This window comes from Mustela putorius, unplaced genomic scaffold (assembly GCF_011764305.1).
Source record: "Mustela putorius furo isolate JIRA1106 unplaced genomic scaffold, ASM1176430v1.1 tig00000731_pilon_pilon_pilon, whole genome shotgun sequence".
In the NCBI taxonomy this organism is placed as follows: Eukaryota; Metazoa; Chordata; class Mammalia; order Carnivora; family Mustelidae; genus Mustela; species Mustela putorius.
The window spans coordinates 3,334,330-3,358,096 of record NW_025421461.1 but is presented as its reverse complement, the minus strand read 5'-3'; the positions used below and the strand labels follow the sequence as shown (position 1 = coordinate 3,358,096).

At 38.7% G+C, this 23,767-nt stretch overlaps 1 protein-coding gene across 1 annotated transcript in view; it reads right to left on the bottom strand.

Moving 5' to 3' along the window:
* LOC123393060 (translation initiation factor IF-2-like) overlaps window positions 1-23,767 on the bottom strand; it is a 74,427-nt gene that overhangs the window by 42,499 nt on the left and 8,161 nt on the right. Inside the window, exons 2-4 of the mRNA XM_045083680.1 lie at window positions 6,211-6,614; window positions 5,524-6,128; window positions 3,283-3,354 (exon numbers count right to left, since the gene is read on the bottom strand). Coding sequence (XP_044939615.1) covers window positions 3,290-3,354; window positions 5,524-6,128; window positions 6,211-6,614 — 1,074 coding nt within the window. The 3' untranslated portion in view covers window positions 3,283-3,289. The remainder of the gene's footprint in view (window positions 1-3,282; window positions 3,355-5,523; window positions 6,129-6,210; window positions 6,615-23,767) is intronic.

The window sequence follows — 23,767 nt, the reverse complement described above, 5'->3', positions numbered from 1 at the left end:
GATGACAAGCAGGCAGAGAGGCAGACAGAGAGAGAGGAGGAAGCAGGCTCCCTGCTGAGCAGAGAGCCAGATGCGGGGCTCGATCCCAGGACCCTGAGACCATGACCTGAGCCAAAGGCAGTGGCCTAACCCACTGAGCCACCCAGGCACCCCGGGTGCAGTTACAAATAATCATTTTGATATCTTGAGTTTCATTAAAAAAAAAAATGAAAACCATACATGCTATTTCAACTTTGGATAATTTATTGCAAAAGGAATAGAGAAATCCCACAGTTATAAAAGCTGAAATAAAGGACACCAGGAAACATGAAAGAGACCATTATAAAATGATAAATATTCCTAAAGTCTTAGATACAGAATGTTTTTGATCTTGGCTTGGCTCTGGGGATAATCTTGTTTGGTTTGGTTATTGTAGTCAAATTTGGATAATCCTTTTGTGGCCTCAAATTTTGGGCTTCCGGAGCAGGATTTCAGTAGAAGCCAGAAAATCCATGTCTCCCATAGCAAGATGGGTGGCAGCAGCCATATCTGTAGCCTCTGCAGCCACAGCCGCAGCCCCAGCCACAACCCCATCTGTGGAAGCTGCCACATCCCTAGCCACGGCCACAGCTCAGGCCACCAAAACCTCCAGAGTCCATAACCCAGGCCTCCATAGTAGTTGCTGTAGTAGCTCATGGTGTCAGGGGTGATAAGGTTGGTTTGTTGTTTGAGTCCAAATCCTGAGTGTGAATGTCAGCTTGGGAAGAGAGATGCTTATGTACCCTGAGCAGAACATATGATAAATGACATGTATACTTTTCCTTTGTGTCATGCTGCATATTATCTGTAATGTTGTTAACTCATTATTCTTCTGTTTCTTCTGTCTCTTGACACGGAGAGAGGCCCTTGTTTCCATAAAAATACCTTGGTTTACTTAGCTTCTTATTTAGAATGTCCTTGAACCTATTGTTTAGCTTTTATGGGAAAAAATGCCTATCTCTTTAAATTTTGTACATTCCAAACCCTAAACCAGGTATATTATATTATTTACATTTGATGGCATTCCTTTTATAATTAAAAATTTTCTCCTTTCTGTCATCTCCCAAGTGGATAATTCCATCTCCAACTAAATTCACAGATATTTGTTCAATTTACAGCTGTTAAATCAATATTTTTCAAAAAGGAAATTTGTTTATCAAGATAAAGACTGAAGAAAGTGCCTCTGTTCAGAAAACATTTTTAAAAAGAGGTAAATGCTGATTTTTAGCATTTTAATTATAATAACTTTTATAATATTTTTGGCTTTAAAAACTATCTTCAGTGACGGGAAAGAGAGAGAATCTCCAAGCAGAGTCTCCACAGAGTGTGGAGCCTGACCCAGGGCTCAATCCCCAGACCCTGAGATCATGATCTGAGCCAAAATCAAGAGTAGGCCACTCAACCAACTGAGCCATCCAGGAGCCCCTTAACTTACATGATTTTGAATATACAGTTGAGTTTTTAGGAGATTCTCAATTATTTTAACAAAGATAAATTTCTCAGATGTTTTAATCCTGAACAGCAAGTAGGAAATTAAACACTGTTTATAGAACTAATGAAGAAATTATAAGTAAACTGATACTAGCTCTCATGGCTACAACAACCAGTGCAACTCTCTGACTCCACCTTAGCAAACTACCATTTTAAAACCAAAATGTGGTTCGATATGTCATAACACAACATATCCCAAGTTTCTTTTATCCAAATATTATTTCATTATTTCTCATCCTAAACTGGAAATAGTTGATAAGCTGAATTTTTCATTCTCATAAGTCCTTTCAAATACATGTAACCATATATAACTCAGGATTAAGGATATCACCTTTTGTCCATATAACGTAGCCACATCATGTGAGAGTGATTAATGGCTAGTTTTTGTTCATTTGGATTTGAAAGAGATGTGTCCACCTGAGATAGAGCACTAAAAAACAAAAATGAAAAACCTCAATAGTCAAATAAGAGATAAAAATAGTTTCAAGGATAAAATGTGATAGCTTTACACAAGACCAATTTTACTGTTAATGAGCAGCAAAATATTAATATTAAAGTATTATAAAATACATAGAAAAAATATTTGTCTTGTTTTTTTTCTAAGTGAAAAATTATTAAAATGAAAATATCCATTGTAAAATGAAGACTATATATTTCTTTGTAGAAGTATTGTTTTATGTTCAGTTGCTGGACCCAAAGTAGATTTTTTTTCTTTCTTTCACTCTTAGGACGTTTCCTTTGAAATACATGTTAAATAATACTATGATAATGGGTAGTAAAGAAGAAAATCTGTTTTCACTTGGGATAAGTTATAGTCTTTACAAATCACTAATGGAAACTTCTGTTGTAAATTCCAAAGGTTGTCCTGTCACTCAGACATAAATCAAAACGACATGAAATTGTAGGTCACAAAAATACACTACATTATACTAGGAATGTCACATTTTTTTTTCTCATTCTAAGTAAACTGATAATGCTTTTTCTTTGTAACTTTGTAACACCTTCCTTGGGCTGCAAAGGTACTGACCTATGTGAGAATAGAACACTTTCAAATGTTATTTAGTTATAGGAACCAAAGATCTTTAATGGCATGACCAAACTCTATTCCTTACCTATGAAAATACGACATTTGATAGGATAAGTGACAGGAGTTGACTGATTTTTTTTTTCTATCTTCAGAAAACACCAAGCCAGAAAAATCCAGCAACCTCTCCCTCTCAAGCTAAATCTGTATTTGTTTTTCACTGATTTAATAATGGAAATAAATGATATCCTCAGGAAAAGAAGCAGTTGCCTTCATTTGAAATATCAGAAAACAAAGAAAAATTATTAAGGTAAATGACTAAAGTTAAGACCATATTGTAATGCCACATTAAACACATTTATCAGAAAATGATTATAGAGATCTCTCCCAGTGTGAAATACACTAAAGAGATTTCAGATGAAAAATGAGTGTCTTGAGAGTGAAAGGAGAAATAATGACTGTGGCAAAATATCCTATATTTATAGAATAATTTTGAATTGCTATTGAACAGCTGCACAGACACAGACAGATCTTAAATCTTATGCCAACAAATTGGTAAGCCTCCAATTTATCTTCTCTGCCTTATATAAGCTGGAAATAGATTTGATCAAATTAAACATTTGAGAAGTTAAATCTTACTGTTGGATCATTGTGCCAATAATTTTAGGTCTGAAAACTTAGTAGAAACCAAGTGTCCAGCATCTTCCACAACAAATTGGATGGCAGCATTATATCCACATTTGCCTTACCTTGTTTTCACAAGCTGTCACATCCAAGGTCATTGTGATAGTCCTGATGATGGAAGCTGATATCCAGGCTTCCTGTTGAGAGTTAGTTCATTCTATTGAATTGATGTTCAAAGACATTTAAGTATGACAAGTCATAGGTACTCTCTATATAACAGCTATACCAAATGACATATAAAAGAACACCTTAGTAATCTGCTTTCTCTTACAAAAATAGGGGGCCTCACTTTGACTAAAAACTAAGTTTGCTTTGGTGGATTGGATCAGTCAATATTTTCCAATTAGTACTAGTAGGTTTTAATTATGTTTACTACATATTCACCTTCAGTATAAATTTTTTTTATTAGATCTTCAAGCAAGAGTACCCGGATGCTGAAAAATCCTGAATTTATGTATTAGGGAGATTTGGTGCTTGCTCCATGAATGATATTATCATTTTGTTTTTAGGAGAAAACTATCTATAGATCCCTTTAAACACCCATTTTAAACTTTGTCTCTATCTCTCTTCTACCATTGACTATATCATATTTTGCTGTAGATATCTAAAGACAGGTCAGCCTCTACAACTTATCTGTAAGCACAGATAAGGCCTATTAATTCTATATAAGTTTATCTTTTTATTGCTTGAATGCCTAGCACATAAATTCTGTGTTCAATACGTCTTATTGAGTGAATGTACCTTCATTTGATTCAGTTATATTCACAGATCTCCATCACCATGATAGTGTATTTGGTACTCTTAGAAGCAATAGGTTTCTGATTTTCACCAGAAGTTCATTCATGCCCACTTTGGAAAAGTCAAACTTTCTTTCTCTGGCGTTGCAAGGATAGCAGGTCTTCATCCAAATTTGAGGTGCTCTCCTCTTTCCTACTCTTTAAACTTCAAACTAATTTACTAGAGATAAAATTCCTGGAAGAAAGCTTCCTTGAATCTGTTAAGAACATATCAAAAATTGAATTCTTTTAGTGCCACAATTTTCCCATTTGCCCTTATTTTACACTGGAGGGAATGTGAAAAAAGCCCCTAAAGCCTAAGATGCATTTGGAAGAAAGTCAATATTACTGTGACTTTTCTCTGAAGACAAAAAAATGTTAATATTCATAACTTGTAGCTCTTTTTAAAAAATAAGTACCATCAGATAAGCAAGTAGAAATATTCCTTGGAATACATTCGCTCAATCACCTAAGTGGGTCACGGATAAGGAAGCCACCATAAGGGGACAAAATCCCACTCCAAAAAGGAAGTTTATCTTCCTGATTGTATATGTTCTTTATTTTTAATCAGTTGGAAGTGGGGAGAGAAGAGGAGAATTTGTGATGTCACTAAAAGCTTTATTGAAAAATTACTACAGAAATGGAAGCAATGATGATATATGAGTAGCTGAATGGTTCAGAGATGAGCCCATGATTGGTTTCAACCATGGATTCCACAGTCTTGCTGGTGCTGCTGTTGTCACTCCTAGTTCTTGTGGAATGTCCCAACGGGGTTATGAAAGCTTTGGAGTAAAGGATCTAGGAGTCAAGCTTTCTGTTTCTGCAGTGCAGAAGCATCAATAGATTTTTCAATAGAAGTGAAATCCACATCTCCTAGACCAAAGTCAGGACCAAGACCTCCATAACTAGAGCCTAAGCCACAGATCAGACCACGGGGGCTTCTACAAGCACAACCAGAACCAGAATCCAGGCCACCATGGTCAAAGCTCAGGCCGCCATAACAGCTGATAGTATAAGAACTTGTGGGTTTGGTTGAAGGTTGTCCAAGCTCCTAGGAGTGTGAACTAGCACCTGCAGAGAGGCTCATATACTCCCTCAGCAGTCCATGTGGCAAAACATGCTGATTTACTTCAAGTTTATTCAAAACCAAGACTATTCGACTCTAGAAATCCAATTATTCTTTTCTTAATTAGAAAAGACCCAATTAAGGAAGCTTAAATTTTTAATTTTATTTTCCTGCTGAGTTTGCTTTCTAAAAAACCTATTGCCCATAATTAAAAGAGTCCATGGGACTTACAAAGCCAACCACGACTTAATCCTCCAAGAAGTCAGGGGGAAGGAGCGCCCAGAGGCGAGTGGGAGCCCCGCGATGCGGCCTCGGCGGCAGAACGGCGGCGGGTCGCCCGGAGGAAGGGTGGGGGGGGATGGCGCAGCGCCTTTCCCGCCCCCCATCTCCCCTCTGGGCTCCCCTGCCCGTCTTGCCCGCCCAGGGCTGGCGCCGCGTCCCCCCGCCCCGCCCCTTTGGCGCACCTGCCTTGTCCCAGGTCTCAGTCCTCCCGCGCCGCGCCTTCTCCGCAGAGGGCGGGTCGAGGGCTTGCAGAGGGGCACGCGCGCGCGCCGCCGCCGCCGCCGCCTTCGCCCTCGGCGCGGGTCCTTCCCGGTCACCGCGCCCGCACGGTGCCCTCGGCGCATCTGCGGACGCTCGGCGCGGCGGCGGGCCCCCGTGGCGCCTTCCGGGGGTGGTTCGGGCCGGCCCCCCACCCCTGGGGTCCTCAGAGCCTCGGCTCACGCGGGGCGCTCGTGGGGCGCCGCCTCCGGCCGCCCGCCCTGGACGGTTCTCTCTCGGTCCTGTCGGGCGTCTGCTCTGACCTTGCCGTTCCCCGCTCCGTGTCTCTCCCCTCCGGCTCCACGCCCAGGCCTCGGGCCCAGGTTCGGCTCCTCGCCTTCCCTGCCCGTGCTCTCGCCACCCGCTTCGCGCGCCCTGCCTGCCCGTGCCCCGCTTCCCGCTGCAGCCCCCTCGCCTCCTGTGGCGAGAGGGGCCTGGGTTCGCGTGTGCGGGGAGGGACGAGGTTGTGGGTAAAAGCGAGCTTTGGGGTGCTTGGTAAGGGAGAGGGTACAGTTCGCCCCCGGAGGCTCTGGCGGGGGGCGGGGGGGGGGGGGTTGGGAGAGGGCGGTGTCGGGTGTCTGCCTGGCAGGGCAGGGGGCCTCCTCTGTCACAGGCCAGCAGCGTCGGGGTTTCCGTGCCCCGCGGGGTTGGCCTCGGACGGGATTGGCTTCAAGGCGGGATGGCCTCGTGTCCCCTCTCCTGCCTCGCCTGTTCCCCCACCCCCTGTCCAGGTACCTAGCGCGTCCCAGCGCGGAGGTTTAAAGACCCTTTGGGGGTCGCCCATCCGCCTCTGGTGGGGAGGTCGGCCCGTGGGGAGGAGGGTTCCATTCTCCCCCAGACTCCACCACCCACCGAACCCCCCGGGGGCCAGGGTTGCTGCGCCACGCCATGGTCTTTGCGCGGCCGTGGGGAGGGGGGCTACCCGGCGGCCCCGTCGGGCTGTGCGTGTGCTTGTGCCCTGCGTCCCTTGGTGTTTTGCGGGGGGGGGGGGGGCAGGTGGGAACCCCCTGGGCGCCTGTGGAGTGAAAAAACAAAAGACACAATTAAGGAAGCTTAAATTTTTAATTTGATTTTTCTGCCTAATTTGCTTTCTAAAAACCCTATTGCCCATAATTAAAAGAGTCCATGGGCCTTACAAAGCCAACCATGACTTAATCCTCCAAGAAGTTAACTACAAGCCAGGCTTGGAGGCTTCAGGCAGCCCTCTGATGATGTCACCTGGAATAGTGTCTCCTTATTCAGTCCATTTCCTTGGCCACTTATTTCTCACCAGATTTAATTGTATACATTATTTCTATCTATTCTCTGTTAAGACACCTGTTAGATCTATTGCTGATTGAAGTTATACTACTATATAAAATTGGAATTAATTGAATATGACAAAAGGACAACCACGTAGCAACAAATATGTATTTTTTTAATTTTTAATTTTTAATTTTTTTATAAACATATATTTTTATCCCCAGGGGTACAGGTCGGTGAATCACCAGGTTTACACACTTCACAGCACTCACCAAAGCACATACCCTCCCCAATATCCATAATCCTACCCCCTTCTCCCAAACCCCCTCCCCCCAGCAACCCTCAGTTTGTTTTGTGAGATTAAGAGTCACTTATAGTTTGTCTCCCTCCCAATCCCATCTTGTTTCATTGATTCTTCTCCTACCCACTTAAGCCCACATGTTGCATCACCACTTCCTCATATCAGGGAGATCATATGATAGTTGTCTTTCTCTGCTTGACTTATTTCGCTAAGCATGATACGCTCTAGTTCCATCCATGTTGTCGCAAATGGCAAGATTTCATTTCTTTTGATGGCTGCATAGTATTCCATTGTGTATATATACCGCATCTTCTTGATCCATTCATCTGTTGATGGACATCGAGGTTCTTTCCATAGTTTGGCTATTGTGGACATTGCTGCTATAAACATTCGGGTGCACGTGCCTCTTTGGATCACTATGTTTGTATCTTTAGGGTAAATACCCAATAGTGCAATTGCTGGGTCATAGGGCAGTTCTATTTTCAACATTTTGAGGAACCTCCATGCTGTTTTCCAGATGGCTGCACCAGCATGCATTCCCACCAACAGTGTAGGAGGGTACCCCTTTCTCCGCATCCTTGCCAGCATCTGTCATTTCCTGACTTGTTAATTTTAGCCATTCTGACTGGTGTGAGGTGATATCTCCTTGTCGTTTTGATTTGTATTTCCCTGATGCCGAGTGATATGGAGCACATTTTCATGTGTCTGTTGGCCATCTGGATGTCTTCTTTGCAGAAATGTCTGTTCATGTCCTCTGCCCATTTCTTGATTGGATTATTTGTTCTTTGGGTGTTGAGTTTGCTAAGTTCTTTATAGATTCTGGACACTAGTCCTTTATCTGATATGACATTTGCAAATATCTTCTCCCATTCTGTCCGTTGTCTTTTGATTTTGTTAACTGTTTCCTTTGCTGTGCAAAAGCTTTTGATCTTGATGAAATCCCAATAGTTCATTTTTTCCCTTGCTTCCCTTGCCTTTGGCGATGTTCCTAGGAAGATGTTGCTGCGGCAGAGGTTGAATAGGTTGCTGCCTGTGTTCTCCTCAAGGATTTTGATGGATTCCTTTCGCATATTGAGGTCCTTCATCCATTTTGAGTCTATTTTTGTGTGTGGTGTAAGGAAATGGTCCAATTTCATTTTTCTGCATGTGGCTGTCCAATTTTCCCAACACCATTTATTGAAGAGGCTGTCTTTTTTCCATTGGACATTCTTTCCTGCTTTGTCGAAGATTAGTTGACCATAGAGTTGAGGGTCTATTTCTGGGCTCTCTATTCTGTTCCATTGATCTATGTGTCGTTTTTGTGCCAGTACCATGCTGTCTTGATGATGACAGCTTTGTAATAGAGCTTGAAGTCCGGAATTGTGATGCCACCAACGTTGGCTTTCTTTTTCAATATCCCTTTGGCTATTCGAGGTCTTTTCTGGTTCCATATAAATTTTAGCATTATTTGTTCCATTTCTTTGAAAAAGATGGATGGTACTTTGATAGGAATTGCATTAAATGTGTAGATTGCTTTAGGTAGCATAGACATTTTCACAATATTTATTCTTCCAGTCCAGGAGCATGGAACATTTTTCCATTTCTTTGTGTCTTCCTCAATTTCTTTCATGAGTACTTTATAGTTTTCTGAGTATAGATTCTGTGCCTCTTTGGTTAGGTTTATGCCTAGGTATCTTATGGTTTTGGGTGCAATTGTAAATGGGATTGACTCCTTAATTTCTCTTTCTTCTGTCTTGCTGTTGGTGTAGAGAAATGCAACTGATTTCTGTGCATTGATTTTATATCCTGACACTTTACTGAATTCCTCTACAAGTTCTAGCAGTTTTGGAGTGGAGACTTTTGGGTTTTCCACATATAGTATCATATCATCTGGAAAGAGTGATTATTTGAGTTCTTCTTTGCCTATTTGGATGCCTTTAATTTCCTTTTGTTGTCTGATTGCTGAGGCTAGGACTTCTAGTACTATGTTGAATAGCAGTGGTGATAATGGACATCCCTGCCGTGTTCCTGACCTTAACAGAAAAGCTTTCAGTTTTTCTCCATTGAGAATGATATTTGCGGTGGGTTTTTCATAGATGGCTTTGATGATATTGAGGTATGTGCCCTCTATCCCCACACTTTGAAGAGTTTTGATCAGGAAGGGATGCTGTACTTTGTCAAATGCTTTTTCAGCATCTACTGAGAGTATTATATGGTTCTTGTTCTTTCTTTTATTGATGTGTTGTATCACATTGACTGATTTGCGGATGTTGAACCAACCTTGCAGCCCTGGAATAAATCCCACTTGGTCGTGGTGAATAATCCTTTTAATGTACTGTTGAATCCTATTGGCTAGTATTTTGTTGAGTATTTTCGCATCTGTGTTCATCAAGGATATTGGTCTATAGCTCTCTTTTTTGATGGGATCCTTGTCTGGTTTTGGGATCAAGGTGATGCTGGCCTCATAAAATGAGTTTGGAAGTTTTCCTTCCATTTCTATTTTTTGGATCAGTTTCAGGAGAATAGGAATTAGTTCTTCTTTAAATGTTTGGTAGAATTCCCCCGGGAAGCCGTCTGGCCCTGGGCTTTTGTTTGTTTGGAGATTTTTAATGACTGTTTCAATCTCCTTACTGGTTATGGGTCTGTTCAGGCTTTCTATTTCTTCCTGGTTCAGTTGTGGTAGTTTATATGTTTCTAGGAATGCATCCATTTCTTCCAGATTGTCAAATTTATTGGCATAGAGTTTCTCATAGTATGTTCTTATAATAGTTTGTATTTCTTTGGTGTTAGTTGTGATCGCTCATCTTTCATTCATGATTTTATTTATTTGGGTCCTTTCTCTTTTCTTTTTGATAAGTCTGGCCAGGGGTTAATCAATTTTATTAATTCTTTCAAAGAAACAGCTCCTAGTTTTGTTGATTTGTTCTATTGGATTTTTGGTTTCTATTTCAATGATTTCTGCTCTGATCTTTATGATTTCTCTTCTCCTGCTGGGCTTAGGGTTTCTTTCTTGTTCTTTCTCCAGCTCCTTTAGGTGTAGGGTTAGGTTGTGTACCTGAGACCTTTCTTGTTTCTTGAGAAAGGCTTACATTTAGCCCATTAACATTCAGGGTAACTATTGAGAGATATGAATTTAGGGCCATTGTATTGCCTGTAAGGTGACTATTACTGTATATGGTCTCTGTTCATTTCTGATCTACCACTTGTAGGCTCTCTCTTAGAGGACCCCTTTCAAGATTTCCTGTAGAGCTGGTTTGGTGTTTGCAAATTCTTTCAGTTTTTGTTTGTCCTGGAAGCTTTTAATCTCTCCTTCTATTTTCAAGGATAGCCTAGCTGGATATAGTATTCTTGGCTGCATGTTTTTCTCGTTTAGTGCTCTGAAAATATCATGCCAGCTCTTTCTGGCCTGCCAGGTCTCTGCGGATAAGTTAGCTGCCAATCTAATATTTTTACCATTGTATGTTACAGACTTCTTTTCCCGGGCTGCTTTCAGGATTTTCTCTTTGTCACTGAAACTTGTAAATTTTACTATTAGGTGACGGGGTGTGGGCCTATTCTTATTGATTTTGAGGGGCGTTCTCTGAACCTCCTGAATTTTGATGCTCATTCCCTTTGCCATATTGGGGAAATTCTCCCCAATAATTCTCTCCAGTATACCTTCTGCTCCCCTCTCTCTTTCTTCTTCTTCTGGAATCCCAATTATTCTAATGTTGTTTCGTCTTATGGTGTCACTTATCTCTCGAATTCTCCCCTTGTGGTCCAGTAGCTGTTTGTCCCTCTTTTGCTCAGCTTCTTTATTCTCTGTCATTTGGTCTTCTATATCACTAATTCTTTCTTCTGCCTCATTTATCCTAGCAGTGAGAGCCTCCATTTTTGATTGCACCTCATTAATAGCTTTTTTGATTTCAACTTGGTTAGATTTTAGTTCTTTTATTTCTTCAGAAAGGGCTTTTATATCTCTCGAGAGGGAGTCTCTAATATCTTCCATGCCTTTTTCGAGCCCGGCTAGAACCTTGAGAATTGTCACTCCGAACTCTAGATCTGACATATTACCAATGTCTGTATTGATTAGGTCCCTAGCCTTCGGTACTGCCTCTTGTTCTTTTTTTTGTGGTGAGTTTTTCCGCCTTGTGTTTTTGTCCAGATAAGAGTATATGAAGGAGCAAGTAAAGTACTAAAAGGGTTGCAACAACCTCAGGAAAATATGCTTTAACCAAATTAGAAGAGATCCCAAATCGTGAGGGGGGAGAAAGGGGATAAAAAGAGGTTCAAAAAGGAAGAAAGAAAAATAAAAGAAAAAAGAAAGAAAAAGAAAAGAATTAATAAAAAGAAAGCAAATAAGAAAAATATAAAAAAGAAAAATATATATATTAGATAAACTAGTTAAAAAACGTTAAAAAAGAAAAAGGTAAAAGTTAAAAAAAATTTACCAGAAGGCTAGAAAAAAAACCAAAAAATGAAAAAGAAAAAAATTAAATTAACTGCAAGACTAAAAAAAATCACAGGGAAAAAGCCATGAGTTCCGTGCTTTGCTTTCTCCTCCTCTGTAATTCTGCTGCTCTCCTTGGTATTGAAACCATACTCCTTGGTAGGTGAACTTGGTCTCGGCTGGATTTCTTGTTGATCTTCTGGGGGAGGGGCCTGTTGTAGTGATTCTCAAGTGTCTTTGCCCCAGGGGGAGTTGCACCGCCCTTACCAGGGGCCGGGGTGAGTAATCAGCTTGGGTTTGCTTTTAGGAGCTTTTATTCCCTGAGCGCTTTCCGTAGTGTTCCAGAGGAAGGGAATACAAATGGCGGCCTCCTGGTCTCCGGCCCAGAGGAGCTGAGAGCCCAGGGCCCCCTCCTCAGTGTGCCCTCAGAGAAGAGCACCCAGTAACTCCCATCTGCCTGACCTCCGGCCGCGCTCCGAGTTCACCGAGCCTGAGACCTGTTCAAGGTAACACCGAGCTGTGAGCTTACTGTCGGCTCTGTCTCTGTAGCCGGCTTTCCCGTTCCAATACCCGCAAGCTCTGTGACACTCAGACACCCCCGATCCTTCTGTGACCCTGCGGGACCTGAGGCCACGCTGACCCCGCGTGGGCTTCGCCCCGGTTTAGCCTCTGGAGCGATGTCCCTCAGCGGAACAGACTTTTAAAAGTCCTGATTTTGTGCGCGGTTGCTCCGCTGCTTGCCGGGAGCCGGCCCCTCCCCCGTGGTCTATCTTCCCGTTGCTTTGGATTCACTTCTCCGCCAGTCCTACCTTTCAGAAAGTGGTTGTTTTTCTGTTTCCAGAATTGCTGTTCTTCTTCTCTTCAATCTGAGGATGGATTTGCAGGTGTTTGCAATCTTTAGATAAGCTATCTAGCTGATCTCCAGCTAGCTGAAGTAGTCTCAGCCTGCTACTTCTCCGCCATCTTGACTCCTCCTCCAACAAATATGTATTTTTAAAACTTTTTCCCATTCAAGTTTTGTAAACACTCTCCTGCTACATTTTAGCATTTATTTCTTGATCATGTTTTAATCTTTGGGTAACACAAGAGTATTTGAGAGGTGAAGATTTTCAGCTAGGCATTTTAGTAGGCAGTCAATGAGACCACTATTTAATATTTATAATTTGTGTTCCAATAATAGCAAGAAATAACATATCTTCATATTGTTCTGTCAATATTACTTTAATTCCTTATAACAAAAAGTAATAAGAAATAATTAGTAGTTCTACCTGAGTCTTTCTTTACATTTTTCAAGGTCAAACAATTTTATATTTTTTACTATAAATCTTACTTGATTATTAAAATGGAAATTGTATGAGATATCCCTTCCTTTCTTTCTCCCTCCTTCCTTCATGCTTTCCACTCTTGCTCTTAACTGCATTATAATGCTATATATGTATGTATTATCTATATATATATAGTCATATATGTACATACATATTTTCCCTCAACATTTAGAAACTATACAGTATTTAAGGATAATAAAACACAAATAATAACTTACTGTTATAGAACTTATCATAGAAAATATATAGAAAATAGTATATGTGTTATAATTTGATATTATCATAGTTGTGGTAAAACCTAAAATTGCAAAATCTGGAATATTAAATTTAAATATTTAAGAGATCCAAAGGTACAATGGCAGAGTGGCCTACTGGCCTGGTTTTCCTGGACTGTGTCAGTTTGGGTATTAATGTGCAGGTACTAGGAAAACTCTCAGTCATGAGTAAGCTAGGATGGTTGGTCACCTATCCAATTCCTATCTAAGGGTCAAACTGGAAAACTCTCTATAGACATGAATGCATATATATATATATATATATATATATATATATATAATCAGATCTTTCAGAAATGTAAATAAAAACTTAATAGGTTGGGAAAAGGGGGAAAATAACCTCTTATTCTGAAGGAATTTTAAGTGGCCTTGTATGTAGCATATACAACCCTTAAAAAAAAAAAAAAGCAAGGAGGGGATTAGTGTAAAATGAGGCAAAAAGAAGTCCACACTTCTAAAAAGGTTCTAAAAAAAACCTTATATGCCCATTAAAGTGTTTTTATTTTATCTTCCAGTTCTGAGGTCAGCAAACTGCAGCCCCTGGGGTCAAATCCTGCCAGTACTTGTGATTGTAAATAAAATTTTATTGAACAAGCACAGTCTTTATTTATGTATTGTCTGTGACTGTTTCACTACTACTACAACAGAATTGAGTAGTTGCACTAGAGAATAATTGGTCAGAAAACCTAAAATGTTTACTATTTGCCATTGACTCTTACTGTAGGTGTGGGAAAGCCCACAGAGGTATCCAGGAAGCGGAGGGATGTGAATGATCTTATTCAGTCCTTTTATTTTAGCAAAGATGGTGCTCATACTTCAGTAGGTTATTGACCTAACAAGATATTTAAGCAGCACATGGATTAGTTAGTTGTCTTTTCTTTTGACTGAGAGCCATCCTAGCAGTAACTTATCCCATCTAAACCACCATCCCATTTTTAAACTTATTCCATACTCCTTTGAAATGTGCAAAAATGAGATGAGAGTTGGAGAATCGGAGAAATAAGTCTGTTTGAGATATTAGAAGAAGTCTAACAATGTTTCCTTGCTTAAGCCTACGGGAAAAAGAAGTACTTTAATAATGTAACACGAGTCTATCATTTAGAATCAAGAATGAAGGAAGTTAATTTGAAAAAAGGCAATTTGGAGAGGAAAGCATATCAAAAGTTTTTTCTACGTTAACTTCTATGGAAAAAAGACATGTGTATATACAAACCCAGTGTGGGAAAACATTTTATCCCCAAAGAGAAAACAGCTGAGTTAACCTGTATAAAACAACCCAATCATAGGGTAAAGAATCTAGTTTCTCATGATTAACAATAGATTTTTCTTTTTTTTTGTAAGATTTTATTTATTTATTTGCCAGAGACAGAGGGAGAGAGAGCGAGCGAGCACAGGCAGACACAGAGGCAGGCAGAGGCAGAGGGAGAAGCAGGCTCCCTGCCGAGCAAGGAGCCTGATGTGGGACTTGATCCCAGGATCCTGGGATCATGACCTGAGCCGAAGGCAGCTGCTTAACCAACTGAGCCACCCAGGCGTCCCAACAATAGATTTTTCTTACCTGTTTGGTGCCTGATTTGTTTGTTTGCTCATTTTGTTGTTGTTGTTGTTCTTTGTTTGTTTTTTTTTGTTTGTTTGTTTACCAAGCTAGGAAGTTCTCTTTTAGTTGGAGGAGAGTTTTTAACATAATATAGGGAGTTGGGTGTTTAAGGTTTTTCCTGCATCTAGTGATATGATCATATGATTTTTTTAAGGTATATTATATTACTTGATTTGTAAATGTTAAACCAGCTTTCTATATTTAGAATGAATCTTACCTCATAATATAATTCTTTTTATAGATTGTTAGATGAGATTTACTAATAATTGGTTGAAGATTTTTGCAAAAAAAATTTATGAGAGACATTCTTCTTTTTTTATTATTTTTAAGAGATTTTATTTATTTGACAGACAAAGATCACAGTAGGCAGAGAGGCAGGCAGAGAGAGAGGAGGAAGCCGGCTCTCTGCAGAAAGCCCAATGCGGGGCTCGATCCCAGGACCTTGGGACCATGACCCAAGCTGAAGGCAGAGGCTTTAACCCACTGAGCAACCCGGGCGCCCCGAGACATTATTCTTTCATTTTCTTTTCTACCAATGCCCTTATCTGATTTTGATATTAGCATAGTGACCTAATAGAATGAGTTAGTAAGTGTTCCCTCAGCCTCTATTTCTAAAAGTGATCATGGAGAAGTCATAGGTTTTCCTTAAATGTTTGGTAAAGTCCCAGTGAAATTGGAAATGTTCTGGTCCAGGTGCTTTCTCTTTTGGAAGGTTTTTATTTTGGTTTTAAAATTGATTTAATAGATATAGGCCTTTTTAGATGATCTACTTATCCACAAATGAGTTTTGGTTATATCTTAAAAGTATTTGTTCATTTTATCTAAGTTATGAAATTATGGGTGTGGAAATATTTCTTATTACATTTCTTATTATCTTTTCAGGCCCATGAAATCAGTCATCTTGACCTCTACTTAATTTCTAATATGAGTAATGTGCCCCTCATCTTTTTTTCCAGGGCCAGAAATGATAGAAATCTATCAGTTATTGCATCTTTTCAAAGAATTAGCTTTTGGATTTGTTGATTTCCCCTATTTTTCTGTTTTTAAGATGATTGGTCTCTTCTCTAGTGTTATTCTATATTTTTCTTTTGCTTCCTTTCTTCCTTTGGCTTAACATTTTTTCCCCCTAGTTTCTTAAGGTAGAAGAAAGTTTATAAATTTTAGAGCACTTTGTTTCTTTTCTGATGTAGACATTTAATGCTATAAATATCCCTCTAAGTACTGTTTTTGCAGAATCCTACATATTTCACTGTTTCATTTTTTTTTCATTTAGTTTCAATTATCCTTTCAATTTCCTTTGAGACATATTTTTAATTCATATGTCATTTAGGAGTGTGCTATTTATTTTTTGAAACATTTGAGATTTTCTAACTATGTTTTCATTATTTATTTCTAGATTAAATTCATTGTGGTCTAAGAACACACTTGTATGTTTTCTATTTCCTTTTAAATTTGTTAAAATGTGTTTGATGGTCCTGAATGTGGTCTGTCTCGTGGATGTTTCTAGCAAGCTTTCGAAGAATGTGTATTCTACTTTTATTGAATGAAATACTTTATAGATATGAATTCTGTCAAACTGATCATATCATCTATATGACATTCTTCATGTTATCTTCATGTCATCTCTTTTGATTTTTTGCTTGATTAATCTATCAGTTACTGACAAAACATGTTAAGTCTTCAGCTACAAGGCTGGATTTGTCTATTTATTTTTAAAGATTTTATTTATTTATTTGAGAGAGAGAGAGAACACAAGCTAGGGGAGAGGGAAACAGACACTGCTGAGCTGGGATCCCCATGCAGGTCTCAACCTCAGGACCCCGAGATCATGACCTGAGGCAGATGTTGAACCAATTGAGCCACCCAGGCACCCCTGAATTTGTCTATTTCTTCCATAAGTTTCATCAGGTTTGTCTCATTTATCTTTAAATTCTTCTGCCAAGTGCATACAGTTTAGCATCATTTTGCCTTCTTTGTTCTTGTTCATTTTCCCTTTTCTGGAGTATTTTTACCTGTAGTAAAAACCCTAGTTTTCTTTCCATTCATGATTGCATGGTATATTTTCTTCATCCCTTTACTATAGTGTGTCTTTAAAGTGTTTTTTTCTTTGGAGGTAACATGGTAGTTGAGCCTTAGGTGGTATTTTTATTTACTTGTTTGTTTTTAATCCATGATGACAATCTTTATCTTTCCCCTGACGTATTTATATCATTCACATTAAAAGTTTTTATTTGTATACAATAGACATTTGGTCTTTGTTTCTTCTCTTGTTTTTCTTCTTTCTCTGCTATTAATGAGCATTTTATATGACTACACTTTATCTCCTCTCTTAGAAAGCATTTCAATTATACTTTGTGTGTGTGTGTATGTTTAACCTGGAGTTTACAGCACCCATTTAAACTAATGTAAGTTCATTTTCAAATAGCAGTACCACTTTCTAGGTACTGTGGATACCTGGTAACAGAGTGTTCCAAATTCTGCTCTCCTGCCTCTTACAACACTTTACTTATCCCTATGCTATTTTAATAAATACATTGTTACTGTTATTACCTTAAGTACACAGTTACATCTTAGATCAGTTAAGGATAAAAAAAGATTCTACCTCATCCTGTCTGATTCTTTCTCCATTCCATTCTGTCTCCAAGAAGACAATGAGGCTATAAAGCAACTGAAAGTGTTTATTTGGGCCTATAAGGATTGTACACCAGGAGACAGTCATCTGAAATCAAAAGTGTGCTCCAATTTGCAAGCGGAAAGTGCAGGCTTATAAAGGCAAAAGAATCCCACAAGGTTACATAAGTTTGTATTGTAAGAATTATGATTGCTGCTGGCAGATTTTAAGCTGACTATATGTGATTGGGTATTCATCTAATGGGCGTTTCATTATCTATTTCAGCCCAAAATTGGAAGATGTGTTTTAGGTAAAGCTGAAATTGACAAAAATTGGAAGTTCTTGGGGTTTTGTTAATTGAAACAGGAGACTCACATAAACCCTAATTCCTCAAAAACTTTGTGATGGTTCTGAGTGACTCTTAGCAATGCTTACTTTATTTTTGGAAATGTCTCAATTTTCTTTATGTAGATCCACATTTCTTTATCATCTTCATGCTTAAAATATTTCTTTTAGTATTTCTTTACAGAGCAGGTTGCTGGTGATGGATTCCCTTAATTAGTGACTCAATTGGTTAAGCAACTGCCTTCAGCTTAGGTCATGATCCCAGGGTCCTAGGATCAAGCCCCATGTCAGACTCCTTGCTCAACAGGGAGCTTGTTTCTCCCTCTCCTTCTACCTGCTACTCTGCCAGCTTGTGATCTCTCTCTCTCTCTCCCCATCAAGTAACTAAATAAAATTTTAAAAAGAAAAAAAGAAAGAAAGAAAGAATTTACTATCCTTCTTCAAAGGTGGATTTCTGGTGTAGAAATCAAGGTTGTGGACTTTTCTGACAATACACTAGTATTCCATCTTACCCTCTTCTTGCATGCATAATTTTATATGAGAAATCCACATAATACTTACCATTGTTCCTTGAGAATTTAGGTTCTTTTCCTCCTATGAAATTTCTGCCTGTCTTAGATTTTCTCTAGTTTGAATGTAATATGTCTAGGTATGGGTGTTTGACAGATTGTTTTGTTTTGTTTTGTTTTGTTTTATTCGGGTGGATATTCTTAGAACAATCTAGAGCTATGATTTGGCATATTAATAATGTTGCACGTTTCAGCCATTATTGCTTCAAATATTTCTTTTTTTTTTCATTTTATTCTCTCTTCTCATTTGACATTACAGTTACATGTATAATACACATTTTAATATTGCCCCACAGGTTCTTGGGTGTGTTACTGTTTTTCTTTTTCCATGTTTACACTTCATTTTTGTCAGTTTATTTTGATCTATCTTGAAGCTCATTGATTCCTTCCTGAGTTGTGGTGAGTCCACTGATGAACCCCTCATTTCTGAGGCTACCTTTCCTATTTCTAGCATTTTTTTTTTTTAGATACTGTCTTAAAGTATCCATCTCTCTGCTTCCCTCAATGTAACAATTTTTTAAGGCACTTATTTCACCATTAGAGCTCTTCACATATTAACCACTGTTATTTTAAATTTCATGTCTATTAATTCCAGCTATGCCATCTTTGGGTCTGGTTTAGATCATTGCTTCTTTCAGAATCTGATTTTTCTTGCCTTGAGCATGCCTTGCAATTTTTTGTTCAAAGTTGGACATGATGTATTGGTTAATAAAAACTGAATTGAAGGAAAGAGGATTTCAGTGTATGGATTTGTGTTAAACTGGTTAGGGTTTTGGCTTTTTAAAATATTTACTGTACAAGAAATGCCAAAGTCTTCAAATTCCTCTAGTGTCCCCTTTGTTTTTGTTGTTTTCTCTGAACTTTGGTTTCTCTATGTATCACCCCCTCAGAGTCAGTCTGTGTCTTATAGTCCCTCTTGTTTGAATTCACTTGAATTTATTATATTGAAGCTCTATTGGTTTGATGATAAGATCTGAGGAAAGGGACCATTCTATAATCTTCTTATTAAATATTGGATATATATATATATATATATATATATATATATATAGAGAGAGAGAGAGAGAGAGAGAGTGTCAGGTTTTATTTTGGGGGGAGCATCTTGGCAATGTGAACTTCATAAGTTTTTCTCCAGTTATACAGTTCATTAACCTTAAAATAAAACTGCCAGTTATTTTACCAGCAAAAATGGGTTTATTTGGGCATAACAGAGCATTGCTATCTGGGTCAAATAAGCTATGACAAGTAGCACACATGGCAAGTACAGCACATAAAGGAGAAGAACATTATTTTATGGAGAAGGGGGCAGTTGGGAGGGGTTGTTTTGAACAATTTTCCATTGAGAAAAACAAGAGTTCCCCTCAGGTGATGAGGGTTTTTCATTCACAGAGTTGGAGAGGGGGTGGCTGATGTCTTGTAGAAAATGCAATGTATATCTTTCCCTTTGGGACATGTACCTGATGATACTTTCCTGTTGAGATTCTTTGGTTAGGGATCTCTAACTCTAAATCTTGCTATATTTTACATAGAATGGTAAGTCTTCCTTATCAGACTCTCTCTCTAGCTTCCTAAGTCCATGTTAGTGATGGTCGCTTATATTAATTTTTCACAAACTTTTTCCACCTTTTTTCTATCTCTTGGCTGCAGCAATATTCATGGATTTCCTCACGTCCCTGTCTTCTGTGGTCAGTACACCTCTCCCATGTTAGGTGAGACAAGAAGACTGGAAGGGGCTGGACGGTGAGAATTTCTCTTTCCTCAGCTCGGGTATGGTTTCAAAATTACACTCTGGGAATATGGTTTTTCGGGTTTTTTTGTTTGTTTGTTTGTTTGTTTTGTTTTGTTCTTTGGGATTTTTTTTGGGGGGGGGATGAAGGGGAGCATTGTGTTTTCTCCTAGAGATTAGGTCTTTTATCCTAAAGACTCTGGGCATATCTCACAGTAGTTAATCTTCCCCTCTTACTTCCAGAATCAAGTGGACATATTTTTTGGTTGTTCACAGGGAAAATCAGCCCACTGAAGTGTGGGAACAGCCTCACATTGTTTCCCTGATAGGTTCTCATTCCTATGCTCACCTTTATTTAGCCTTTAAAAACTTAGGGGAAAAAATGAGCATTGAATATCCCTACCAGTTTATGATTCAAGCAGCTTCTGCTCCATATAAGCAAATTTTTGAAATTCTGTATTTTTCAATGTATGGGTCTTTCTAGTTTGGGGATGGCAGTCTGCCTAGTGACCTTAGTTTTGCCCAGACTTCTCTGGCCGTAAGGACCATAGTGAAGATTTCCAAGCTTTTTACATGCCAGAGCTGAAACAAGAAGTCCTATATATCACCCTTAATTTGTGCTAAAGACATTTTCTAATAAGCTTTCTTGAGGGTCATCTGACTCCTTAGAATACAACTTTATACAGTAATTTGCATTGTTCATGCCTGGACATCATTTCTCATGCCTATAAGCGTATCTCTTTTTTTTTTTCAATCTTCTTATTTGCCAAGGATAAAATACATCATTCAATACTTAACCGAGGCCTCACATCTTCTCTGAAAAGTCTTTAGCCAATGTTGAGTTTAAAATTAATATGCTGAAACTGATAGTTCTGCTATGTATTTTCTCTCCTCAAAAATGACATAATATTTAATCCTCCTTAAAGAAATGGATTTTAGTGTGTAAGCCTGATGATTCACAGACCTGTACCCCTGGGGCAAATAATACATTATATGTTAAGAAAAAAAAAATAATTGGATTTTAGGTTGTTCGTCTTCATGTTCCAGTGGTTACAATTGTCTCTAGAATGTTGTAGAAGAAAGTAATATGTTTACTAAATTGAACAGAGTACAAAAATGACTGACAGGTGATCCAGTCTCAACACATTTCATTCTGAATGAGGAGATTAAAAGTAGAGTATAAAATTTATTTTAATAGATGGCAGCATGTGTATGTTTATTGATAAAAGTATAAATAAAAATATACCCACGTCTAGAGGAAGGTGCCACTTATAACAAAGTAAATAGAGGTATTTGAGGAATCAGAAATTGACCTATGTTTTGAGATGTATAAGAGATCAGTAGACACTGGAAAAAAGAAAATTTATTTAAGGGGAAAAAATGAAGTAAGGAAAAAGTACTGAGGCGTTCAAGGAATAGGCGTGTGAGATAAGAATATATTTTTTCCCAGTGTATTTTAACCTTAATCTTTAGACTTAGCACATTCATTGAAGAGTGATAAAAAAATGATATAATGCAGGAAAATAAAGCTGATAAAAATGTTTTAAAATGGTATTGTATTCAAAACCCAGTATCATAAGAACTTCACCTAGAAGAAGGAATAAAAATAAAACATTTTTTTCTTTTTGATTTATGAACTAAAGACTTTTATTTATTACTGAGCAGAAGCTACACATTGGATACCTGTGTTTAAGAGCCTTTTGGCAATGTGGGCATAGCAATGCATTTTCCTGACAGCACAATGAATGAAGATGGCTGAGGCTTAATTTCCTGCTAAGACAGTCTCTGCACTGGCACTCATTTGAGAACACACATTCTTCATCATTAGACTTGCTCGTGACAGATTCTTTCCTTGACCAAACTTTATTGAGGCTCCTCTGAGCTCTCTTGCAAACTGACCTCAGCCTTGGCTGCAAAAACCACAGCTCTCAGCCTTGCCCCTTAAATGACTGCCTGAGGAGGCTCAAAATGCCAGGAAAATTTACTGTTTGTTCCAGCCCAAACCTGACTCTGGGGCTCTAACCTCACTTTTCTTAGAAGCATTTACTTAAAGAAATTGCAACTGTAAATCCCTCCTCTGCCCCTTTGAGATGTACCTTCTACAACCTAGGACTGTCTGGGAGCCATTTCTTCTAAACACAGACTCCCAAAGTTCTGTTGCCTCCAGTCCCTGTGGGAGGGTAAGGGCCTACCTTCACTGGGTGTCTTGCTCCAATTTGCAAAATTACCTTCTGTCCTGAAATATGAAAAGTTTGTTTCTTCTCTGGAAAAGCACTAATGAGCAAACCCAGATGGCTTAATCCCATTACCTAACCACCTCTTCCTGCTTTTTGGTAATTTTCCACAACTCTGACACTATTTAAGCCCCTGCTTATTCACCGTCCCTACTCCCTCTCTCATTCTCCCTCTGCACCACCCAGTCACCTCTGCACAGAATGAAATTGAGCTCAGTTTTGTGAAGTCTCATTCCCCTACTGAAGTATACTGAGTAAAGTCTCTAACCACTGTCCATCTCTATTTTTCTTTGACCCTGGATCCCAAATAACTAGCTACGAGCCAAAGAAGATAAAGACAATATCACTTATCAGGCAGAAGAACAGAGACATTGAGTCAAACCATGGCCATGGGCAATTTCTGAGGTCCTAGGAGTTCAGGAGGTCCTCCCAAAAAAAAGTAGAGCCTCGAGGCACAGAATCTTCCATTGAGAGAGAGAAGGTAGAAACCACAGCCTCCAAAGCCATAGCTGGAACCAGAGACATACACAGGACACTAAGATTAAATCTAAGGACGCTGTAGTAGTTGCCATAATAATTCATCTGTCATGTATTGAAGATTCAATCTGATAGTAAAATGAATGCTCCAGGAAAGAATATTGCAAAGAAACTAGTACATTTTTACATTCACAGTGAAAGATGAGGCAAACCATAACCCATGAACTTCATTCTCTTTGAAAATAAATCTGTAGTTAAAAAAAAATACCATTAGGCTATATCTTTATTATTTAAGGGTAGTTCCAAACATCCCTGAAGCCAAGTTTTCATCTGAATTTGCCATGTTTAAGAATTAGAGAGTTGGTATTTATATGGAAAAATGAGCTTTATGTTTAAAGCTAATGTGACTATACATATTTCTATATATAAATGTTAACAATCATAATCCATTGCATCAGGCAGTTGCTTCCTGGCACTGGTTGAAAATTTGGGTTTGTCAAATGATAGTTCCTTACTTTGGCTGCTATAAGGTTCAATTTGTGCCAGATATCATGTTTTCTTTCTTTTTAAAATTCAGTGAACTAGCATACAAATTATAAAATTGTCATGCATGATTATGTAATTCTGAAGCACAAGACAGAATTTATTTAGAGAAAACAACAAACATTTGACCTTTCATTCATTCACCTATTCTGTGAAACATTTTAACTTCCTCCAAATTGTATTGGCAAAATTGTGTTAGCTTATATTCAGACCCTGTTCCAACACACCCAACTTACTTCCCATTACTAGCTTCCATGAAACGTCTATTCTAATCAGAAAGATCATCCAGTTGCTCTAAAATTTGTATCTACATTCTAAGTTTATTCTCACACCTTTCTACTGAGTGTTCTTATATTTCCTACACCTGTGAAATGTATTCTCCTTTGTTTCTTTCAAGGATTTCAGGCCATAGTCATCTACTGAACTACTCTAACTCTTACCACACTACTAACTGAGTCCTTATTATATGAAAGCTAATTTGCCAAACTTTCAGACACGATGATAAAAAAGAAAGA